Raw genomic sequence first — 19,085 nt, forward strand, 5'->3', positions numbered from 1 at the left:
TTTTATCTGTGTGAGTTTTGGATCACAGTGGTTATTAGCCACTATTCACTCTGCCTCCCGAGCTAATATATTCCAACGTTAGAAGAAACTCAAGCTTCTGAACTGACAAACCTAAAGAGTAACCCAAACCCAAATTCGATGTCATATCATGTCCCACCTAGTCTTTTATCTTACCATTCCACACAATAAATCTGCCAACTCTTTAAAGGTCACACTGCTTCTTTGGGCAATATTTCTTTCTGCCTCCAGGGTTGCATTTAGCTCTAATAAAATGACACATGCAATTATTGAATTCTTACTACTTTGTATCAAATATTCCTACCATCATTTTTATGTTGTAAATTTTGCACTCTCTTATTAAGCTCCAAATTGTTTTCGTTTAAGTGACGCAAACGTTTGCGTACAGTGTCCAAAATTCGTATCTCATGATCATATTCATTTTTCGAACTTATGCCAGAGTCATTATCAGCTTCTCCAACAGTAGTTTCGTGGAAGGCTTCCAAATCCATTAAATGATTTCGCAAAAAATCCAATTTACGATAAGCTTCGGCTTTTTCAGATTCCTGGAATAAAAAAATTTAAAAAAAAATTATTAACTTATAATGACAACGCCGTATAGTTGTTGTTGTTGCTGTAGCAGTGTGTTGTACACTGAGGCGGCAGCCCTTGCCGATGAAAGAATCCATCGGGTCAATCCGGTACGTACAACCGGTTTCCATGGGATTGACGTAGTATAGTAGACCTTTTTACTTGATTTGTCGCTTTTAGTCCGGTTTGTGTCCATGCAATGAGTCACCAGCCATTGAAAATTAGTTCAATGATTAGGTTCTAATGACTCTCGAATTTCATGGAAATCGGTTCAGATTTAGATATAGCTCTTATATATATAATGCCCAATTTTCACTCCTAGTTTACAGATGAAAAGCGACAAATAAAATAACAAGAATTGTCTATGGGAAGAAACTAAGCGGTTTCTTCTGGTCCAAATCACCACGTAGTAGATAGACTTACCCCATTGAAAACAATGTTACACCTACACCCACCCAACACGCAATAAAACAGTGCAGAGCCACTTCTATTCTTTTTTTTTTCTTTAGCATAGCTTTTGACTTACCATTTTCTTTATAATCTCTGGTAGAGGTTTTTTGTGGACTTGTTCAAAGAATTGATTGATTTCTGCATCCAAATCCTTAACCTTATCTCCCGTACATTGATTGAGCAATTCGAACTGGGTTAAAGGATAATCACTGAAATACTGCAGAATTAACAAAATTAAGAGAATAATTTGGTTTGCTATTTGCGTCCTTCAGATATCTTTTGTTTTTTTCTTACTCACCTTTGGGAAATTCCCCTCAGACACCAGTGTAGAAGCTTCACTTCTTGGTGAATCCATATTTAATGATGTCATGCTCGAATAAGGCTCTCCAGTAATCTAGGGCGAGAAAAAAATAGTGGTGGCTCAGCAAAAAATTGCTATAAAATGAAGAAAAATCTAAAAAACGAAAATAAATTCTCTTTTGAAATGAAATCTTTAGAATGAAAAGTTGAATTTGAAAATGTCATTTGAAAAAAAAACAGAATTTCCGAATTGTCAAAGTTTGCTTTGATGACAAATCAGTTCAGTAAAAAACATGATACAATAATCACAAATCTTTATATTGACTTTGCAGACCTTGGCATTCGAGCGTTTGAGATCATTGCGCAGCTCCTTGATGACATCCTCCTTTAACTGTATCTTCTTGGTGGCCTTTTGTATCTCATCCTCCAAACACACCACCTGACGTTTTAGCTCTCTCACCTCATCATGCTTATCGGCCACCTCAAGAGCCAAAGCTTTGATATTTGCATAAAGCTTAAGACATCATGTAATTGTGAAGAAGAGAAAAGTAAAGACGAGATGGAGACCGAGAATAGCGAGAGTAGCGAGGTAAGATGAAAAAATCCATAAAAAATTAAAGAATATATATTTTTATTAAGGTTTTTTTTTTATTAAATTTATTGAAAAAATGTCATTAATAAATATAAAGAGAAAATAATATTTTTAAAACCCAAAGGCCTTATTCAAGTTCAAACCTTGTTGCGCTGGACTAACTCCGGATCGGTAATATTCTGAAATTATAAAAATGGGGAAAAGAAGGCTTTTAGGCAATACCTAGAGAAGAAGAATACATACATTAGAGTAGATGTGGATTCGGGCACTTGATGTTGATAAATGCCACTCCATTTGGCATGTGTTTGTCATTCCGTAGCAGGGACGTAGCCAGGATTTTATTTTGGGGGGCTAACACATTAGAACTAGAAAATAATAATAGGTACGTATATGCGCTAAAATAGGAGATATAGGAATTTTAAGGGCTGGTCGGTCCCGATAGCAACACCCCTGGCTACGTCCCTGATCCGTAGGCTATAATAGCGGTCCCAGTCTATCCGTTGAAATTACGCTACAGTCTTTAAAGATAGAGATATTGAGCTGAAACTTTGCATAGATTCTTTTTTTGTCCCTAAAAAGTTTAAGTTCGAAGATGGGCTATATCGGACTCAATCTTGATATAGCCCCCATATAGACCGATCCGCCGATTTAGGGTCTTAGGCCTTTAAAAGCCACATTTATTATCCGATTTTGCTGAAATTTGGGACAGTGAGTTGTGTTAGGCTCATCGATATTCTTCTTCAATTTGGCTGAGATCGGTTCAGATTTGGATATAGCTGCCATATAGACCGATCTCTCTATTTACGGTCTTGGGCCCATAAAAGGCGCTTTTGTTGTCCGATTTCGCCGAAATTTGGGACAGTGAGTTGTGTTGGGCCCTTCGACATCCATCATTAATTTGGCTCAGATCGCTCCAGATTTGGATATAGCCCCCATATAGACCGATCTATCGATTTAAGGTCTTGGACCGATAAAAGGCGCTTTTGTTGTCCGATTTCGCCGAAATTTGGGACAGTGAGTTGTGTTGGGCCCTTCGACATCCATCATTAATTTGGCTCAGATCGCTCCAGATTTGGATATAGCCCCCATATAGACCGATCTATCGATTTAAGGTCTTGGACCCATAAAAGGCGCTTTTGTTGTCCGATTTCGCCGAAATTTGGGACAGTGAGTTGTGTTAGGCCAGTCGACATTCTTCTTCAATTTGGCCCAGATTGGTCCAGATTTGGATATAGCTGCCATACAGACCGATATCTCAATTTAAAGTCTTGGACCCATTAAAGGGGCATTTATTGTCCGATTTCGCCGAAATTTGGGACAGTGAGTTGTATTAGGCTCATCGATATCCATCATCAATTTGGCTCAGATCGGTTCAGATTTGGATATAGCTGTCATATAGACCGATTTCTCGATTTAAGTTATTGGGCCCATAAAAGGCGCTTTTGTTGTCCGATTTTGCCGAAATTTGGGACAGTGAGTTGTGTTAGGCCAGTCGACATTCTTCTTCAATTTGGCCCAGATCGGTCCAGATTTGGATATAGCTGCCATATAGACCGATATCTCAATTTAAAGTCTTGGACCTATTAAAGGGGCATTTATTGTCCGATTTCGCCGAAATTTGGGACAGTGAGTTGCGTTAGCCTCTTCGACAACTTTCTGCAATTTGGCCTAGATCGGTCCAGATTTGTATATAGCTGCCATATAGACCGATCTCTCGATTTAAGGTCTTGGGCCCATAAAAGACGCTTTTGTTGTCCGATTTCGCCGAAATTTGGGACGGTGAGTTGTGTTAGACCAAACAACATTCTTCTTCAATTTGGTTCAGATCGGTCTATATAGACCGATCTCTCGATTTAAGGTCTTGGGCCCATTAAAGGCGCCGAAATTTGGGACGGTGAGTTGTCTAAGACCCTTCGACATTATCATCATTTTGGCTCAGATCGGTCCAGATTTGGATATACCTGCCATATAGACCGACCTCTCAGTTCTCTCGTGTCGTATATGGTTCGGATCGGTATATAATTGGATATGGCTACCAAAAAGACCAATATTTCGTTCTACAAAATTGAACAATGACCTGTACTTATTAGACCACTCAATGTCCATGTCGAATTTGGTCCAAATCGAACTATTTTTCGGTATAGCTGCTATGGGATTATAATTTGTCACCGGATTATGACGAAAGGTGAGTTACATATATACCCGAGGTGGTGGGTATCCAAAGTTAGATCCGGTCGAACTTAACCCCTTTTTACTTGTAAAGTTAGGTTTGACTGAAGGGCTCGCGACTAGCAATCAGGTGAACTGAAACTAACTCTCCAGCCTGTTAAGCCAGGCCTTTGTCAATTTCTACAATGCCTAGAGGGAATCTAAGCACAGAAAAAGATGCTCACTCATTATCCTATGTTTTCTCGTCGCAATGGTGTGGTACTCTCGCCGTCTTCAACTAATCCTCGTCAGTGCAGACTCTGCAGAAGTCTGCCTCTCTATGTGTCCATTGCGACCAGACGTTGCAATGTCTTGTCAGGACCATGGTTGCGGAGTCTTCCCCTCCACTCCGACCCTGGGTCAGAGTCGGAGTATACAGCCAGAGTCGGAGAGCGGTTCGGAATCGGGGCAAGCGTGCTCAACTCCGAATCAAACTTCGACTTCGGCTCAATTCTGCTCAATAGTCCGACTGCGATTTCGGCCTCAAACACTCGACTGCGTAGCCCTAGTCAGGACTCCGCAATCACTTGCCCAGACAATCCCATGCTTTCTCAGGTCCATTATAAGCGATGTCCTGTTACGCGAAATACTCGGAGACTAAACGAGACAGCAAACTCACGCCTCATTCACGCTGTAGTCGTACTACAAAGAAGCTCCACGGAGAAAAGCTCGCTTATTCCTTGGCACAATGCGACCTTATCAAAGAAGGCGCAACGATTAGCCTGTGTCAGAATTACAGGATACACGGCAGATGGGCTTGTGATCGATTCTGAATGCTACAATATATTCGAAATTGGATCGTCAAGGTTGTGCTTAGGAGTTCGGCGTGCTGAAGGATGATGGATCTGGCCACATTTCTCTTCTGTGTTATACAGGTCTTAGACTATGTGGCATTAAGACCGACTCTGGTTAGATCTTAAGGATTCGCTTTCCTGGAAGAAAGGATTGGGAAATGGATGCTGTGTGTGAGAATGGGACCTCTGTCTTCACTTATGGCTCAAAGATGGAATGCAAATCGATATTGGGGTTGAAGACGCCGGAAGACACTGTGCGCCTTTTACTTCTGAGGAAGATTGTTCCTTGAGGCTCTAGAGTTGCAATTCTTTATGTGTGTCATTTTGTTATGACTTCCAACAACTGTGCCAAACATTTTTTTGTTACTAGTTTTTTTTTTATTTTATTCTACTTAATTTCTTTTTTATTTTTGTTATTTTAAAATTATTTTTTTTTCTTCTAAACTTTGTAACCTTTCCTGGTTTATATGATCACTTACCCCCATTTGTTGCATATTTCCTTCAAGATTTATGTTTTCCAACTGCTGTTCACTCAAACCAAACACTTGACATGGCGATATAGTCTCCAATGTTATACCCGCCAAATTCGCTGTTTTAATTTCACATGAATTCTGTATGAATTTGACTAAAGTATCGATGTCCTTGCGAGACTTCATCAGCTCATTACTTTGACTATGGCGACAATTCGAATTAACTCGACGCTGTAAATACTCCAAACGTTCGGCTACTTCGGACTCCAATTGTTCCATGTTGGATATAAGAGATTCGTTGGTTTTCAGCAACATATCCACCCATTCTTGATAGGTTACTAATTTTAGCTGGAAAGAGAGAAAAATTTAAATTATTGCAAAGAAAAATCAACGAAAACATTGAAGGGTAATCGAAAAATTGTAGTGGACCCCGACTTATTAAGAAAAAAATTGTCTTTGATAGCTTTTAGCATTCTTTTATTCCGTAGTTTGGAGGTAAGCAGCTGATTCAGGACTATAAGAATTAGCATGTGGATCATCCAGTCTCTGAAAGGCCAGACCTTCGGCCAGACGGTTTGTTAAAGATCCTTCCCGAGGAGAGATTTAAACTATGATGTTATGCCTGCTATGTTTTAATTGTTTTTCGAAAAAGGATTCAATTATTGGGTTGCCCAAAAAGTAATTGCGGATTTTTTAAAACAAAGTAAATCCATTTTTAATAAAACTTAGAATGAACTTTAATCAAATATACTTTTTTTACACTTTTTTTCTAAAGGAAGCTAAAAGTAACAGCTGAAAACTGACAGAAGAAAGAATGCAATTACAGAGACACAAGCTGTGAAAAAATTTGTCAATGCCGACTATATGAAAAATCCGCAATTACTTTTTGGGCAACCCAATATTTACTGCAGGAAAGCCAAAAGGTTCTTGGGAATGCCATATGAATGGGCTAGACCCAAGAGTCTCAACGCCGCCGTTAGAAAACAAAGAATTTCCTACTCACTAGAAACGAAAAATAACATAAGACGATTAAAGGATGAATGCAGGTGAGAAAATATTACTCTATCGCAGGATAATCGAAGTAACGATAGGATAACAGTATGAAGTAGAGAAAGTTTAAAGCTGTATTACTCGGACAACGAATGATATTGAGTGTGAAACATGATGATTCCTATAATCTGAATACCGGCCCACAGTGAGGTGTAATATGGGGATGAAAGGACGAACAATCTGGCAATAAGAACCAAAGGTTTGTCGAACAAAACGCGTTTCAAGTTGGGCGTGGGGCCAAGAAGCCTTAGGAAAGATGGCAAGGATTTTTGGCAAGATCCGTATAGTTACAAGCCAAAGCAAATACTGATGGAGACTATAAAGGTGATCAGCACCACCTTCGGCTCCTTCACGGCACACATGTTCACAAATTACAGTCTGAGGCAATATTTTGTCAATTAAGAAATTTTAGGGATTTTTGAAAAAATTTTGGGAATTTACTCCCAGGCATTTTTTCAACAATATTTCCCCATATTAGAAATTTTGGGAATTTTTGGCAAAATTTTGGCAGCCCGAGGCATTATTTCCAACATATTTCCCCATTAAGGGAATTTCAGGGTTTTTTCATCAAAATTTTGGAATTTTTCGAAATTAATTTTTTTTTTTTGAAGTTGGAAGTGTTTTGGTAAGTATACCAACATTTTATTTACAGTTCCCACTTTTAACCGTATTTCCTCATCGGAGGGAATTTGAGGAATTTTGAATTGGGCTTTTACAGTTGTTTATAAAAATAGTACCATGTTTGCCCTTTATATGGAACTAGCCTAACCGGGCCGGTTCCGCTCTTTATATCTTTTTAGGGTGGGAACACTTTGCCCTGAATTTTAATATCGAATTCGTGCCATTATAGCCTATGACGCTGAACGCCTGCGATCGAATCCTGACGAGACATCGGACAAAATTTAAGGCGGTGGTTATCCCTTCTTAATGTTGGCGACATTTGCTAGGTACCACACCATGCATGGTCATGCAAAAAAATAAAATTCTCCCCAAAGAGGTTCGGACTCGGCTATAAAAAAGGTCACTTATAATTGGGTTTAAACTTGAAATGGAAGACACTCGAAAAAAGTGTTTTTAGGGTAGGGATGGTACCTCAGACATTTCGACTCAGAAATGGATATGAAATTCGTGCTCCACTCCCAAATCCCTTTAAATATGAATATAAACCGTTTAGAGGATGTTTGCCCTGAAAATAGATATCAAATTCGTTAATTACTTTCAAATACCGTTGATTCAAGCTCCATATTGCCATAGTCGGAAATGAAGTTCAGTTTATGGGGTGCTTAAGGACGTATCCCCAAACACTTGCCTCCAAAATTGGATATTAAATTCTATTTCTACTCTCAATTACCTTTCATTTGAGTCCTATATTGGCATAATACGTAAATTTTAAATAAATTTGGCGTAGTTTTAGGAGGAAAAGCGCCACCTAGAGCCACCACTTGAACGCAAATTTTAATGTCATATTCGTAATCAACTCGAAAATACCTTTCATTTGAGTCCCATATAGCCATGGTCGGCTTATATGCCCATTTGGGGCTATTTGGGGGTGCGGTGACCTCCCATTACACTGGAATAATTTTGTATAGCATATTTGTAATCTACTGTTCATTTGAATAAATCTATTTAGGGTTTGAGCCCGCTGTGTACTTGGACCCAAATTGTAATACGATATTCGTTTTCTTGTCTCCAATACCTTTCAAGTGATACCCATATTGTGCCTAACGGTCCACTTTTGGTTTTGGGGTAAGGGGGAGGGTCCGCCCCCATTCGATATCTAAAAATTATATTGCCTATATTTCCTTCCAGACAAACCTACACAATCTGTGAAAATTTTAAGAAAATGGGTTCAGCCGAGTTCCATACAGCCGAGTCCCATATAGCCGAGTCCCATATAGTCTTATGTCCATACGGAGCTTTTTTGGGGGCGGGGTAACCCCCTATACTTCGATCCTAGTTTTTATGCCAGATTCGAAATCTACTCCCGAATACCTTTCATTTGAGCCCCATATTGACATGAAGGTGCAACATGTCTTTTTGGGGCGGTTTTGGGGTTAGGGGGGCCCGATGGGTACTTACACTAAAATTTTAATATTATATTCGTATTCTACTATCCAATACCTTTTCACTTTTGGTTTTGGGTGGCGTTTTTGGGGTAAGGGGGAAGGTTTGCCCCCTTCCGATATCGAAAAATTATGTAGCCTATGTTTCCTTCCAGACCAACCTACACAATTTGCGAAAATTCCGAGAAAATCGGAACAAACCGAGTCCTATATAGCCGTGAATGGCTAATGTGTCCATTTTGAGCATTTATGTGGGAGTGGGGTGAACCACAATACTACGACATAAATTTTTATGCCAGACTCGTTATCTTTTCCGGCATACTTTTCATTTCATACCCATATTGTCCTTATCGGTCCACTTTTGATGTTGGGTGGTGTTTTTGGGGTAACGGAGGAGGGTCCGCCCCCTTTCGATATCAATAAATTATAGAGCCTATTCCTACTTCTTGCCCATATCCGCAAACTACTCCCGAATACCAGACGTTTGAGTCCCCAATAAACCTATTTTAGGGGGTTTTGGGGTTGGTGGGCCCCCCAGTTACTTGGACCCAATTTTTAGTATGAAATTCGTACTCTACTCCGGAATACCTTTCATTTGAGTCCCACATTGTAATGATCGGTACAGTTTTATTATTGGGTAGTACTTTTGGGGTAAGGGGGAGAGTCCGCCCCCCCTCCCGATATCAAAAAATTATATAGCCTATAGTTACTTCCAGACCAACCTACACAATCTGTGAACATTTCATGATAGTCGGTTCAACCGTTTTTGAGTCTAAACGGAACAAACCGACAAACAAACACAGATTGATTTTTATACCCACTACCATAGAATAGGGATATACTAATCTAGTCATTCCGCTTGTAACACCTCGAAATATTGATCTAGGACCCCATAAATTATATATATTCTTGATCGTCTCGATATTCTGAGTCGATCTAGCCATGTCCGTCCGTCTGTCAAAATCAAAATAGAGCTAGCCGCTTGAAATTTTGCACAGATACTTTATATTGATGTAGTTCGTTGGGGACTGAAAATGGGCCATATCGGTTCAGATTTGGACATAGCTCCTCCCATGTAAACCGATCTCCCAGTTTGACTTCTTGAGTCAATGGAAGCCATAATTGTTGTCCGATTTGGCTGAAATGTTGCACATAGTGTTCTGTTATGACTTCCAACAATTGTGCCAAGTACGGTCTAAATCGGTCAAGAATCTGATATAGCTTCCATATAAACCGATCTCCCGATTTGACTTCCTGAACCCCTGGAAGCCTCAATTTTCAACCGATTTGGCACAAATTTTGAACAAAGTATTCTGTTATGATTCCCAACAACGGATCCAAGTACGGTCCAAATCGGTCTATAACCTCATATAGCTCCTATATAAATCGATCTCCCGATTTGACTTCCTGAGCCCCTGGAAGCCGTAATTTGCATCCGATTTGGCTGAAATTTCACACATAGTGTTCTGCTTTGACTTCCAACAACTGTGCCAAGAACGGTTTAAATCGGTCAAGAATATGATATAGCTCCCATACAAACCAAACTCCCGATTTGACTTCTTGAGCCCCTGGAAGCCGCAATTTTCATCCGATGTGGCTGAAATTTTGTACGTGGTGTTTCGTTATGACTTCCAACAACTGCGCTAAGTACAGCCCAAATCGGTCAAGAACCTGATATAGCTCCCATATAAACCGATCTCCCGATTTAACTTCCTGATCCCCTGGAAGCCTCAATTTTCATCCGATTTGGCACAAATTTTGTACAAAGTATTTTGTAATGACTCCCAGCAACGGAGCCATGTACGGTCCAAATCGGTCAAGAACCTGATATAGCTCCCATTTAAACCGATCTCCCGATTTAACTTCCTGAGCCCCTGGAAGCCTCAATTTTCATCCGATTTGGCACAAATTTTGTACAAAGTATTCTGTTATGACTCCCAACAACGGATCCAAGTACGGTCCAAATCGGTCAAGAACCTGATATAGCTCCCATATAAACCGATCTCCCGATTTAACTTCCTGAGACCCTAGAAGCCTCAATTTTCATCCGATTTGGCACAAATTTTGTACAAAGTATTTTGTAATGACTCCCAGCAACGGAGCCATGTACGGTCCAAATCGGTCTATAACCTGATATAGCTCCTATATAAACCGATCTCCCCATTTTAATTCTTGAGCCCCTGGAAGCCGCAATTTTCGTCCGATTTAGCTGAAATTTTGTACATGGTGTTCTGTTATAATTTTTGGGGATATCGATCAACATTTTGAGAATTAGACTTTGGTAGTTTATTTTTTTTCCAAAATGTTACCATATTCCCCATTATATGAGGATTTTGGGGATTTTTGTAAAAATTTTGGGAATTCAACTTTTGAAATTTGCTTACCAAAATTCCTAAACAAATCACACTTTTTGAAACATATTTTCCATTTAAAAGAGTTTAGGATAATTTTTATAAAAATGTCAGTAAACAATTCTCACTTTTTCCACACATTTCTCTATTTAAGGGGAACTTTGGGGATTTTTGTAAAAATGTTGGTTAACAAAAATTAATTTCAAAAATAAAACTTACATTTATGTCTCCTTGAGCATTGGCCTCAATGTCACTCAATCGCCTTTGGAACACGTTATTCAATTCCCCATTGATTCTAGCTGTATCGCCTATGTATACTACATCCGAATTGGAACGAAATTTATGCGCATGCTCCTCCAAATAGGATGTGGGAGGCTCTTGAAGGGATGTTCTTTGATGTGGATTAGTGGGTCTATGCCGATCATTGGTTGGTGTATTGGGAGGTGATATGGCTGCCCTCATATTCGTATCACTCAGAGGATTTCGATTCGTTGATGGCATTGAGCGGTATTGGGCGATGTGTGAATCATAATTTCCATCCATCGTATCTCGCTGGAAGTCTCCTTGCTTATTCAGATTACCTTTGTGTTTTGGAGATAATTGTGACGGCTCCATGCCAACATTTGTGGCAGTCAGTGAGAATCTCTGCAGTATTGGATGTGGTGGAAATTCTTGCATACGCGTTGGTGGTATACTTGTGGTGGCATATGGCAGATTGAGCGATGGAGATCTTTGCGGTTTGGGTGGTGGAGAATTGGGAAATCCCGAATTACTGGACGGTTTATTGTTTTGCATATTTTTAGGATTGTCTTCAAAATAAGCAGGGAAAACGAAGTGAAGTTTGGTGTTTGTGCCAGCACACCGGTATCAGTGAGGAGGTGGATACTTTCCTTGGGCTAAAGAGAGTGGTTATCTAAGGCTTTGATTTTGGAATCAATCAAAGCTCGCCCACGAGCACAAGCACAACTAATGCAATTGAGTTAATAAGAAATTTTCAATAATTTCAAATATTTTTATTTTTATTTTTGACATTCTCTTGTGACATTCTTAGAGTCTGTCATTGTCAAAAAAATCATAATTCTAAAAATTTTGGCCAGGGTCATGGTAGTGTACCTTGGGAAACAATCTTGTCTCGACTGCCTTGCATATATAAGTCGAAGTTTCAACCAAAGAACTACAAGAGGTGGTATTTATCTGATTTGCGGTATACTCATAAAAATGCGGTATTAGTATCTATCGCCATAGCAATTGATGCGATGTTACGCTCAGCACAATGATATGAATGGCGATATAATGAATACTCGCACGTTCATTTTCATGCTTCGCGTAACACCGCTTTAAATATTGTCTTTGCTCATTGCGGTGCTATCAGTGAATGTAAGACGAGTATGAATGTAACACAAATACCGCATCAACACATCACATTGGCTCAAATCGTTATAACAAAAAAATTAATTTTATTATTGCTTATAGTCAATTTCGTTCACTAATTACTAATTTTCATCATATTTTGGGGTTTTTTTCAAAATTTTTTTATTTAAAAAAAAAATTGTTTTGGCAAACACTCATCATACCACCGCATTTACAAAAGAAACATGCGTTGTTTGGAGTTGAATGATTGCATTGATTCAAAAAGCCAAGTATTTGCTGTGCACCACAAATGCGCTACACCGCTGCAGATCTCTGGTTTCAACCAGGTCAAATTATGCCATAGGATGGTTATCGTCATTGAAACCGTCGATAGGGTCAGCTCCGCCACGCCTTTTTACGAAGGCTAGATGCCTTAGGAGACCTGTCCTGGATGGACGTGACTCTTGTCCTGAGACTAAGCTAAAACACGGAACGTCGAGGAAAGTGTAAAAAATGGACTTAAAACGCTCTAGAGGTTCTGCAATGTCTACAATGGCAGGATGGTATTACAAGGTTCCATCATCATCTTGCCTCGGCTGGATAAAAGTCCTCTAAAATTTTTTTTCAAGGAAGGAAGCTATTGCATAATTCGATAACCGGGTCGACCATCACGGTTTAAAGTCCTCCATCGATGGCATAGATGGATGCTATTCCATTATTAGCTTCCCTCTACTTTGTAGATGCCCCCTCCAATGTTCCCCGTAGGAGGATGGAGGATGCAGAATTCCATAGTGAGCTTGCCCCAACGGGAAAAAACCATAGCCTTGTATGATGCTTATGCAGAATTCCATCCTAAGTTCGCCCTGCTGGGCAAAAGTTCTCAAATGTTCGCCATAGGACAATGCTAAGGAGGAGGAGCCATTGCAGGGTTCCATCATAAGATTGGTATTTTGGAAAGAGCTTCTCCAGCGTTCTCTACAGAAGAATGCTATTGCAAGATTCCCTCATGAGATTGCCGTAGGAGGATCATGAGTTTGTCCCCTCTGAGTAAAAGTCCTCCAATGTTCCCCGTAGGAGGATGGTATTGCAGAATTACAACGTGAGCTTGCCCCTCTTGGGAAAAAGTCCTCCATTGGTCGCCTTAGGATGTTGCTAATACAGAATTCCTCCATGTGTTCGCCCTGCTGGGTAGAAGTACTCAAATTTTTCCTAATAAAATATTCCATCATGACCTTGCTCATTTGGGTAGAGCTCCTCTTACGTTCTCTACAAAAGGATGCTTTTGCAAGATTCCATCATGAGTTTGCCGTAGGAAGATCATGGGCTTGCCCCTTCGCTGTAAAAAGTCTGATAAAACAAGGATTCCATCAAGAGCTTTCTCTTTTAGAAAGAGCTCCTCTAACGTTCTCTACGGGTTGATGCTATTGCAAGATTCCAACCTCAGCTTGCCGTAGGAGGATCATGGGCTTGCCCCTTCTGGGTAAAAGTCTTGCAATGTTCTACATAGGAAGATGGTATTGCAGAATTCCATCGTGAGCTTGCCCCTACTGAGAAAAAGTCCTCCAATGATCGCCTTAGGATGAATTCCATCCTTCCGCCCTGAGAGTCCATCCTGAGTTCGCCCTGCTGGGTAAAAGTTCTCAAATGTTCGCATAGGGCGATGCTAATAAAAGATTTCATCATGAGTTTGCTCTTTTGGGTAGAACTTCTCCAGCGCTCTCTACAGAAGGATGATATTGCAAGATACCATCATGAGCTTGCTCTTTTGGAAAGAGCTCAACCAGCGTTCTCTACAGAAGGATGCTATTGCAAGACTCCATCATAAGCTTGCCGTAGGAGGATCATGGGCTTGCCTCATTTGGATAAAAGTCCTCCAATCTTCTCTGTAGGAGGATTGTATTGCAGAATTCGATCGTGAGATTGCCCCTACTGAAAAAAAGTCCATCCATGGTCGCCTAAGCATGTACTAATGGAGAATTCCATCTTGAGTTCGCCCTGCTGAGTAAAATTTCTCAAATGTTCGCCAAATGGCGATGCTAATCAAGGATTCCATCATGCGATTGTTCTTTTGGAAAGAGCTCTTCCAGAAGGAGATGGTGCTATTGCCAGATTCCATCAGAAGCTTGCCTTAGGAGGATCATGACCATGCCCCCATCCGGGTAAAAGTCCTTCAATGTTCACCGTAGGAGGATGGTATCGCAGAATTCCATCGTGAGCTTACCCATACGCCTTAGAATGATGCTAATGGAGAATTCCATCTTGAGTTCACTCTGCTGAGTAAAAGTTCTCAAATGTTCGCCAAAGGGCGATGCTATTGGAGGATTTCATCATGAGATTGCTCTTTTGGAAAGAGCTGCTCCATCGTTCTCTATAGAAGGATGCTATTGCAAGATTCCATCATGAGCTTGCCATATGAGGATCATGAGCTTGCTTCGGTTGAGTAAAAGTTCTACAATGTTCGCTTTAGGAGGATGTAATTCAGGATTGCAGCATGATTTCGTCTCTGCTGGATAAATATCCTCCAATGTTTGCCTTAGGGGAACGATATTGCAGAATTCTATCATGAACTTGCCCTTCCGGAAAGAGGTTTCACAATGTTCCCCATTTTAGGATTCTATTGAAGAATTCTATCATGAGCCCCTGTTGGGTAAAGGTCCTTCAATGTTCCTCATAGGAGGATGCTATTGCATGTTACCATCATAGGTTCGCCTTTGCTGGATAGAGATCCTCCAATGTTCTCCGTAGGATGAGGCTCTAGCAAGATTCTATCGTGAGCTCGCCCTTGCTGGTTAAAGATTCTCCAATGTTTACCACCATGGGCTTACCTTGGCTATAGGAAAATCCTAGTGCAAGATTCCATCATGTCCTTCCTTTGCTGGATAAAGGTCCTCCAATGTTCCCTAAAGAAGGAGCTATTGCTGGATTCCATCCCTGCTGAATAAAAGTCCTCCAATGTTCACCATAGGAGGTTGCCATTGCACAGAAGGAGCTATTGCTGGATTCCATCTCTGCTGGATAAAGGGCCTCCATTGTTCACCATAGGAGGTTGCCATTGCAGGAGATTCCATCACAAGCTTGCCTCTGCTGGGTAAAGGTTCTTCAATGTTCTCCATATAAGGATGCCATAGTCAGGATTCCATTATGTGGTCGTTCCTGCAGGGTAAAGTTTCTCCAATGTAGGTGGAGAATGGTATGGCAGAATTAGGCTTGTATTTTCTGGCATCTTCATCAGCATTCTTTCGTAGTTAAAGTTTCAGATGTCGTAACCGAATATAGAACCCTCGTCAGCACAACTAAGGATACTTTAGATGTCCCCGTGAACTCAATGGGGAGGGTATAAAAGTATTATATTCATCATATACTCTGTCAGATTGTAATTTCACTACAAACTGATACAGCCTAACAAACTGAGGCTATTTAAGATATTTTTAACGTCTAACGTTAATAGGTCTCTATGTAGGGTTTATCCGTTGACGCGCTGTTTTCTTTCATGGTCAGAAATTATTTAGCCTTTCTACCTGGTAAGGATATCTGAAAATCATAACCCAAAATGTCAGTGAATCCTGGATAACAATTCGGCACAAGAAGCAAAATTGGAAAATCGGTTTATATCCAAACCCGGCCAATTTGGCCCATTTTCAATACCACCCACCCACAATTTTGAGGGACTAGCTTTACCAGCTCGAAAGTTTGCGTGATTTCGAAATTAAAAGATTTGCATTCCCTATCGTTAAAATTGTCATAGACATTCTTGCCGTTGTTGTGGTTGCTGTTCTCTGCAGTGGTGAAAGGTCACTGGCGTGATCGTTTATATGTTTAGTGTCCGCTTAACTGTTGTCATTGCGTTATTTGGTTGTGCTTGTGCTGGGGCAGGGGAAATAATTCAGTGTAGTTTTTATTTTTACGTTTTTTATTTTGCAAGTCTCGAGTTACAAGACTTCGAGACTTGACGACATGAATTTTAAACTCCAGACAGACTTTGAAGCCAACAAAGCCTTGCTAGCGATAGTTGAAATGTTACCTCACATTCACATTGACGACTTACTGACTGACTGACTGACTTACGCACGACGCATTGGTTTGCCTTAAAATTGCTTACACGGTCACACACGCGGTACAACACTACGCCCGACCGTAACTGGGTAGGCGTTATGCGGCTGGCTGTTGATTGCACTGCACTCGAAATCCCATTCACTTATTGTTGGTGTTGGTGTTGTTTTTGGATTTTGGTTGCAACCACAATTTTAGAGTTTGTGAGACTTTTAGCACATTCATCTCCCGCCTGGCAGGCCTAGGCGGCAAGCGATATTTCGCAGCTGTTAATTTTTAGTTTGTTTTTGTTTTATTAATGAGGATTTTCAATGTTTGCGTTTTGTCGTTTTTTTTTATTAAATTTTTTTGCTCATATTCACATTCTGAGTTAGTTTTGTTGGTGCTGGTGGCTGATATCAGCAAGCCTAGCACACGATTGTCGTCCCCAAGTACCCGAATTTTGACGTCACACTTGTTTATGTTTGTTGTTGTTATTGTTTGGTTTTTTTAACAGTGTTCTTGTCGTTGTTTGATCTTCGATTTTATGTTTACTTTTTGATTTGTTTTCGTTGTTGTTGTTTATTCTGTTCTCATCGCCGATGTTCTTGCTATTCGGTCTTGGGGACTTGGAGTGTTTTGTTATTGCTTTTGCTTACCATATGGTCGTGGTTCGTTTGTTGTTGGCGAGCGTATCTCAGCGATTCGCGATACGTTCATGTTTCCCGACAAAATGTAACTGAATTCACTATGGCCAAATGTTGAGGTGAAATACTCGTTTTGCTCTTTGCTTAGATTTTTTTTTTGTGCACAGTGGTCAAAAGCAACTAAATACAAAATGTTCAACTATAAAGGAAACTAGTGACAGTGTGCAAAGTTTTGCCAAGCCGAATGCTTTATACAGTGGATCATATTTTTCAAGTTCTTTGTCTATAAGCAAACAAAGGATAATGGATAGGAATTGCCATGCTTTTGCAGCTATAACAGGTTATGGACCGATTCGGGCCATACTTGCCTTGGATGTTGGAGACCAAAATAGAGGTCATTGTACAATATTTCAGCAAAAACGGAAAAGAATTTCGCCCTAAGGGACGCAAGAAGTAAAGTAGTTGCTTTATATCGGAGCTAAATCAGGTAATGGCGCGATTCACCACCATATTTGACACGTATCTTGAAAATCATAGAAAAGTCTTTGTGCAAAATTTCAGCCTATCAGAAAAAAAATGGGGTTTTTAGGGGCCCAAAAAGTGCAATCGTTAGATCGGTTCATATGGGAGCTATATCAGGATTAAAACCGATTCAAGCCAAACTTAGCATATATATTGCAGAGCATTGGAAAGGTCATTGTGCAACACTTCAGCTAAATTGGATACGGATTACGCCCTCTAGAGGCTCAAGAAGAATAATCATAAAATCGGTTTATATGGGAGATATTTCAGGTTTTCAACCGAAAACGTTATAGCACAAAATTTCAGCCATCGGATAAGAACTGCGCTCTCTAGAACCTCAAGAAGTCAAGATCCGATATCGATTTCTATGACAGCTATGGACATGAATCTTCTGGGAGGTCTCCTAAGATTTGTTGACGAGACGAGATGCTTCTGACGGGTGGTGCCAGAAGCTGCGGCGAAGGTACATCCGTGCTTGCGTGGTGATGGGCGTTTTTCACTCTGGTTCTCCATTCCCCCTGTTTCTTTTTAGTCGTGTATGACTAGTGGATATGGTCCGAGGACTCATATCTTCTTTCTATTCGCTTTCTCTCTAGGCTATCACATGCCTCCCAGTGAACTCACCTATGGTGGGCCACCCATTCAATCTGACCTAACCTAACCTTGCCTTAGGAAGATACTACTGCAGAATGGCATCATGAGCTTGCCCCATCGCCATAGTAGGGTATTGCAGATTTTCTTTTAATCTTGCCCTGATGAATAGAGATCCTCCTCTGCGAAAGGAGGTTGCTATTGCAGGATTCCATCATGAGCTCGCCCCTGCAGGGTAATGGTATTCCAACGTTCACCATATGAGCATCGTATTGTAGAATTCCATTATGAGGTCGCACCTTCTGTGTAGACGTCCTCCATTGTTCGCCATAGGAGGATTCTAGTTCAGAATTCCCTCATAAGCTCAACCCTGCTGGGTAGAGTTTCTCCAAAGTTGCGTCTCGTCTGTACTTCCATACAGAACTTTCGTCAGCACATCTAAGTATTTATTACATCTCCTCGAACATGAATGGGAAAAGTAGAAAAGTATCCTGTCTATCAGATAGTTTCGCATGATCCCTTACATCGGCTTAGTCTTTTGAACTGATAACTTAAGCCCGTGGTAAAAAAAATGTGGGGTTCTAAGCGTGAATGTGCGCACTATTTTTTGCGTCTCGTTCTTTCTTTGTGCCGTGATCACAGCGGTGGAATCGGCTGCCTTTCGCGGTACGGGATGACTATGAGCACCACACGGGTTGAAACTCTGGGCTTCGATTAATGTGGTGTTCATCGTCATCACGCAAGGATTTTCGACATTTACTGTAAACAAATCTTTTGTTTTATATCTTCCTCTACAAATGTCTAAAATAAAGCCACTTTTTCATTTATTTTTTATTTTCAACATGCTTGCTATTTTAGCCACGGTGCTTATGGTTGATTGTCTCATTCGTCTGATTCTCTATGCCCCATAGATTATTCTCTCAGCTCACGTAGTACTCATAGTTGCTTTTGTTAACATATGAGACAATACGATATTTACCATATAAAGAGTGATTTTTTTGAGGTTAGGATTTTCATGCATTAGTATTTGACAGATCACGTGGGATTTCAGACATGGTGTCAAAGAGAAAGATGCTCAGT

General features: G+C 40.4%; 1 protein-coding gene across 1 annotated transcript in view; it reads right to left on the reverse strand.

Moving 5' to 3' along the window:
• LOC106081110 (putative leucine-rich repeat-containing protein DDB_G0290503) overlaps positions 1-16,967 on the reverse strand; it is a 48,324-nt gene extending 31,357 nt beyond the window's left edge. Inside the window, exons 1-9 of the mRNA XM_059365405.1 lie at positions 16,238-16,967; positions 11,086-11,762; positions 5,412-5,750; positions 2,074-2,109; positions 1,673-1,852; positions 1,337-1,432; positions 1,115-1,255; positions 323-563; positions 175-263 (exon numbers count right to left, since the gene is read on the reverse strand). Coding sequence (XP_059221388.1) covers positions 175-263; positions 323-563; positions 1,115-1,255; positions 1,337-1,432; positions 1,673-1,852; positions 2,074-2,109; positions 5,412-5,750; positions 11,086-11,661 — 1,698 coding nt within the window. The 5' untranslated portion in view covers positions 11,662-11,762; positions 16,238-16,967. The remainder of the gene's footprint in view (positions 1-174; positions 264-322; positions 564-1,114; positions 1,256-1,336; positions 1,433-1,672; positions 1,853-2,073; positions 2,110-5,411; positions 5,751-11,085; positions 11,763-16,237) is intronic.
• Between the last annotated feature and the right edge of the window lie 2,118 nt (positions 16,968-19,085).

Source organism: Stomoxys calcitrans, chromosome 3 (genome assembly GCF_963082655.1).
Source record: "Stomoxys calcitrans chromosome 3, idStoCalc2.1, whole genome shotgun sequence".
Classification (NCBI taxonomy): domain Eukaryota; kingdom Metazoa; phylum Arthropoda; class Insecta; order Diptera; family Muscidae; genus Stomoxys; species Stomoxys calcitrans.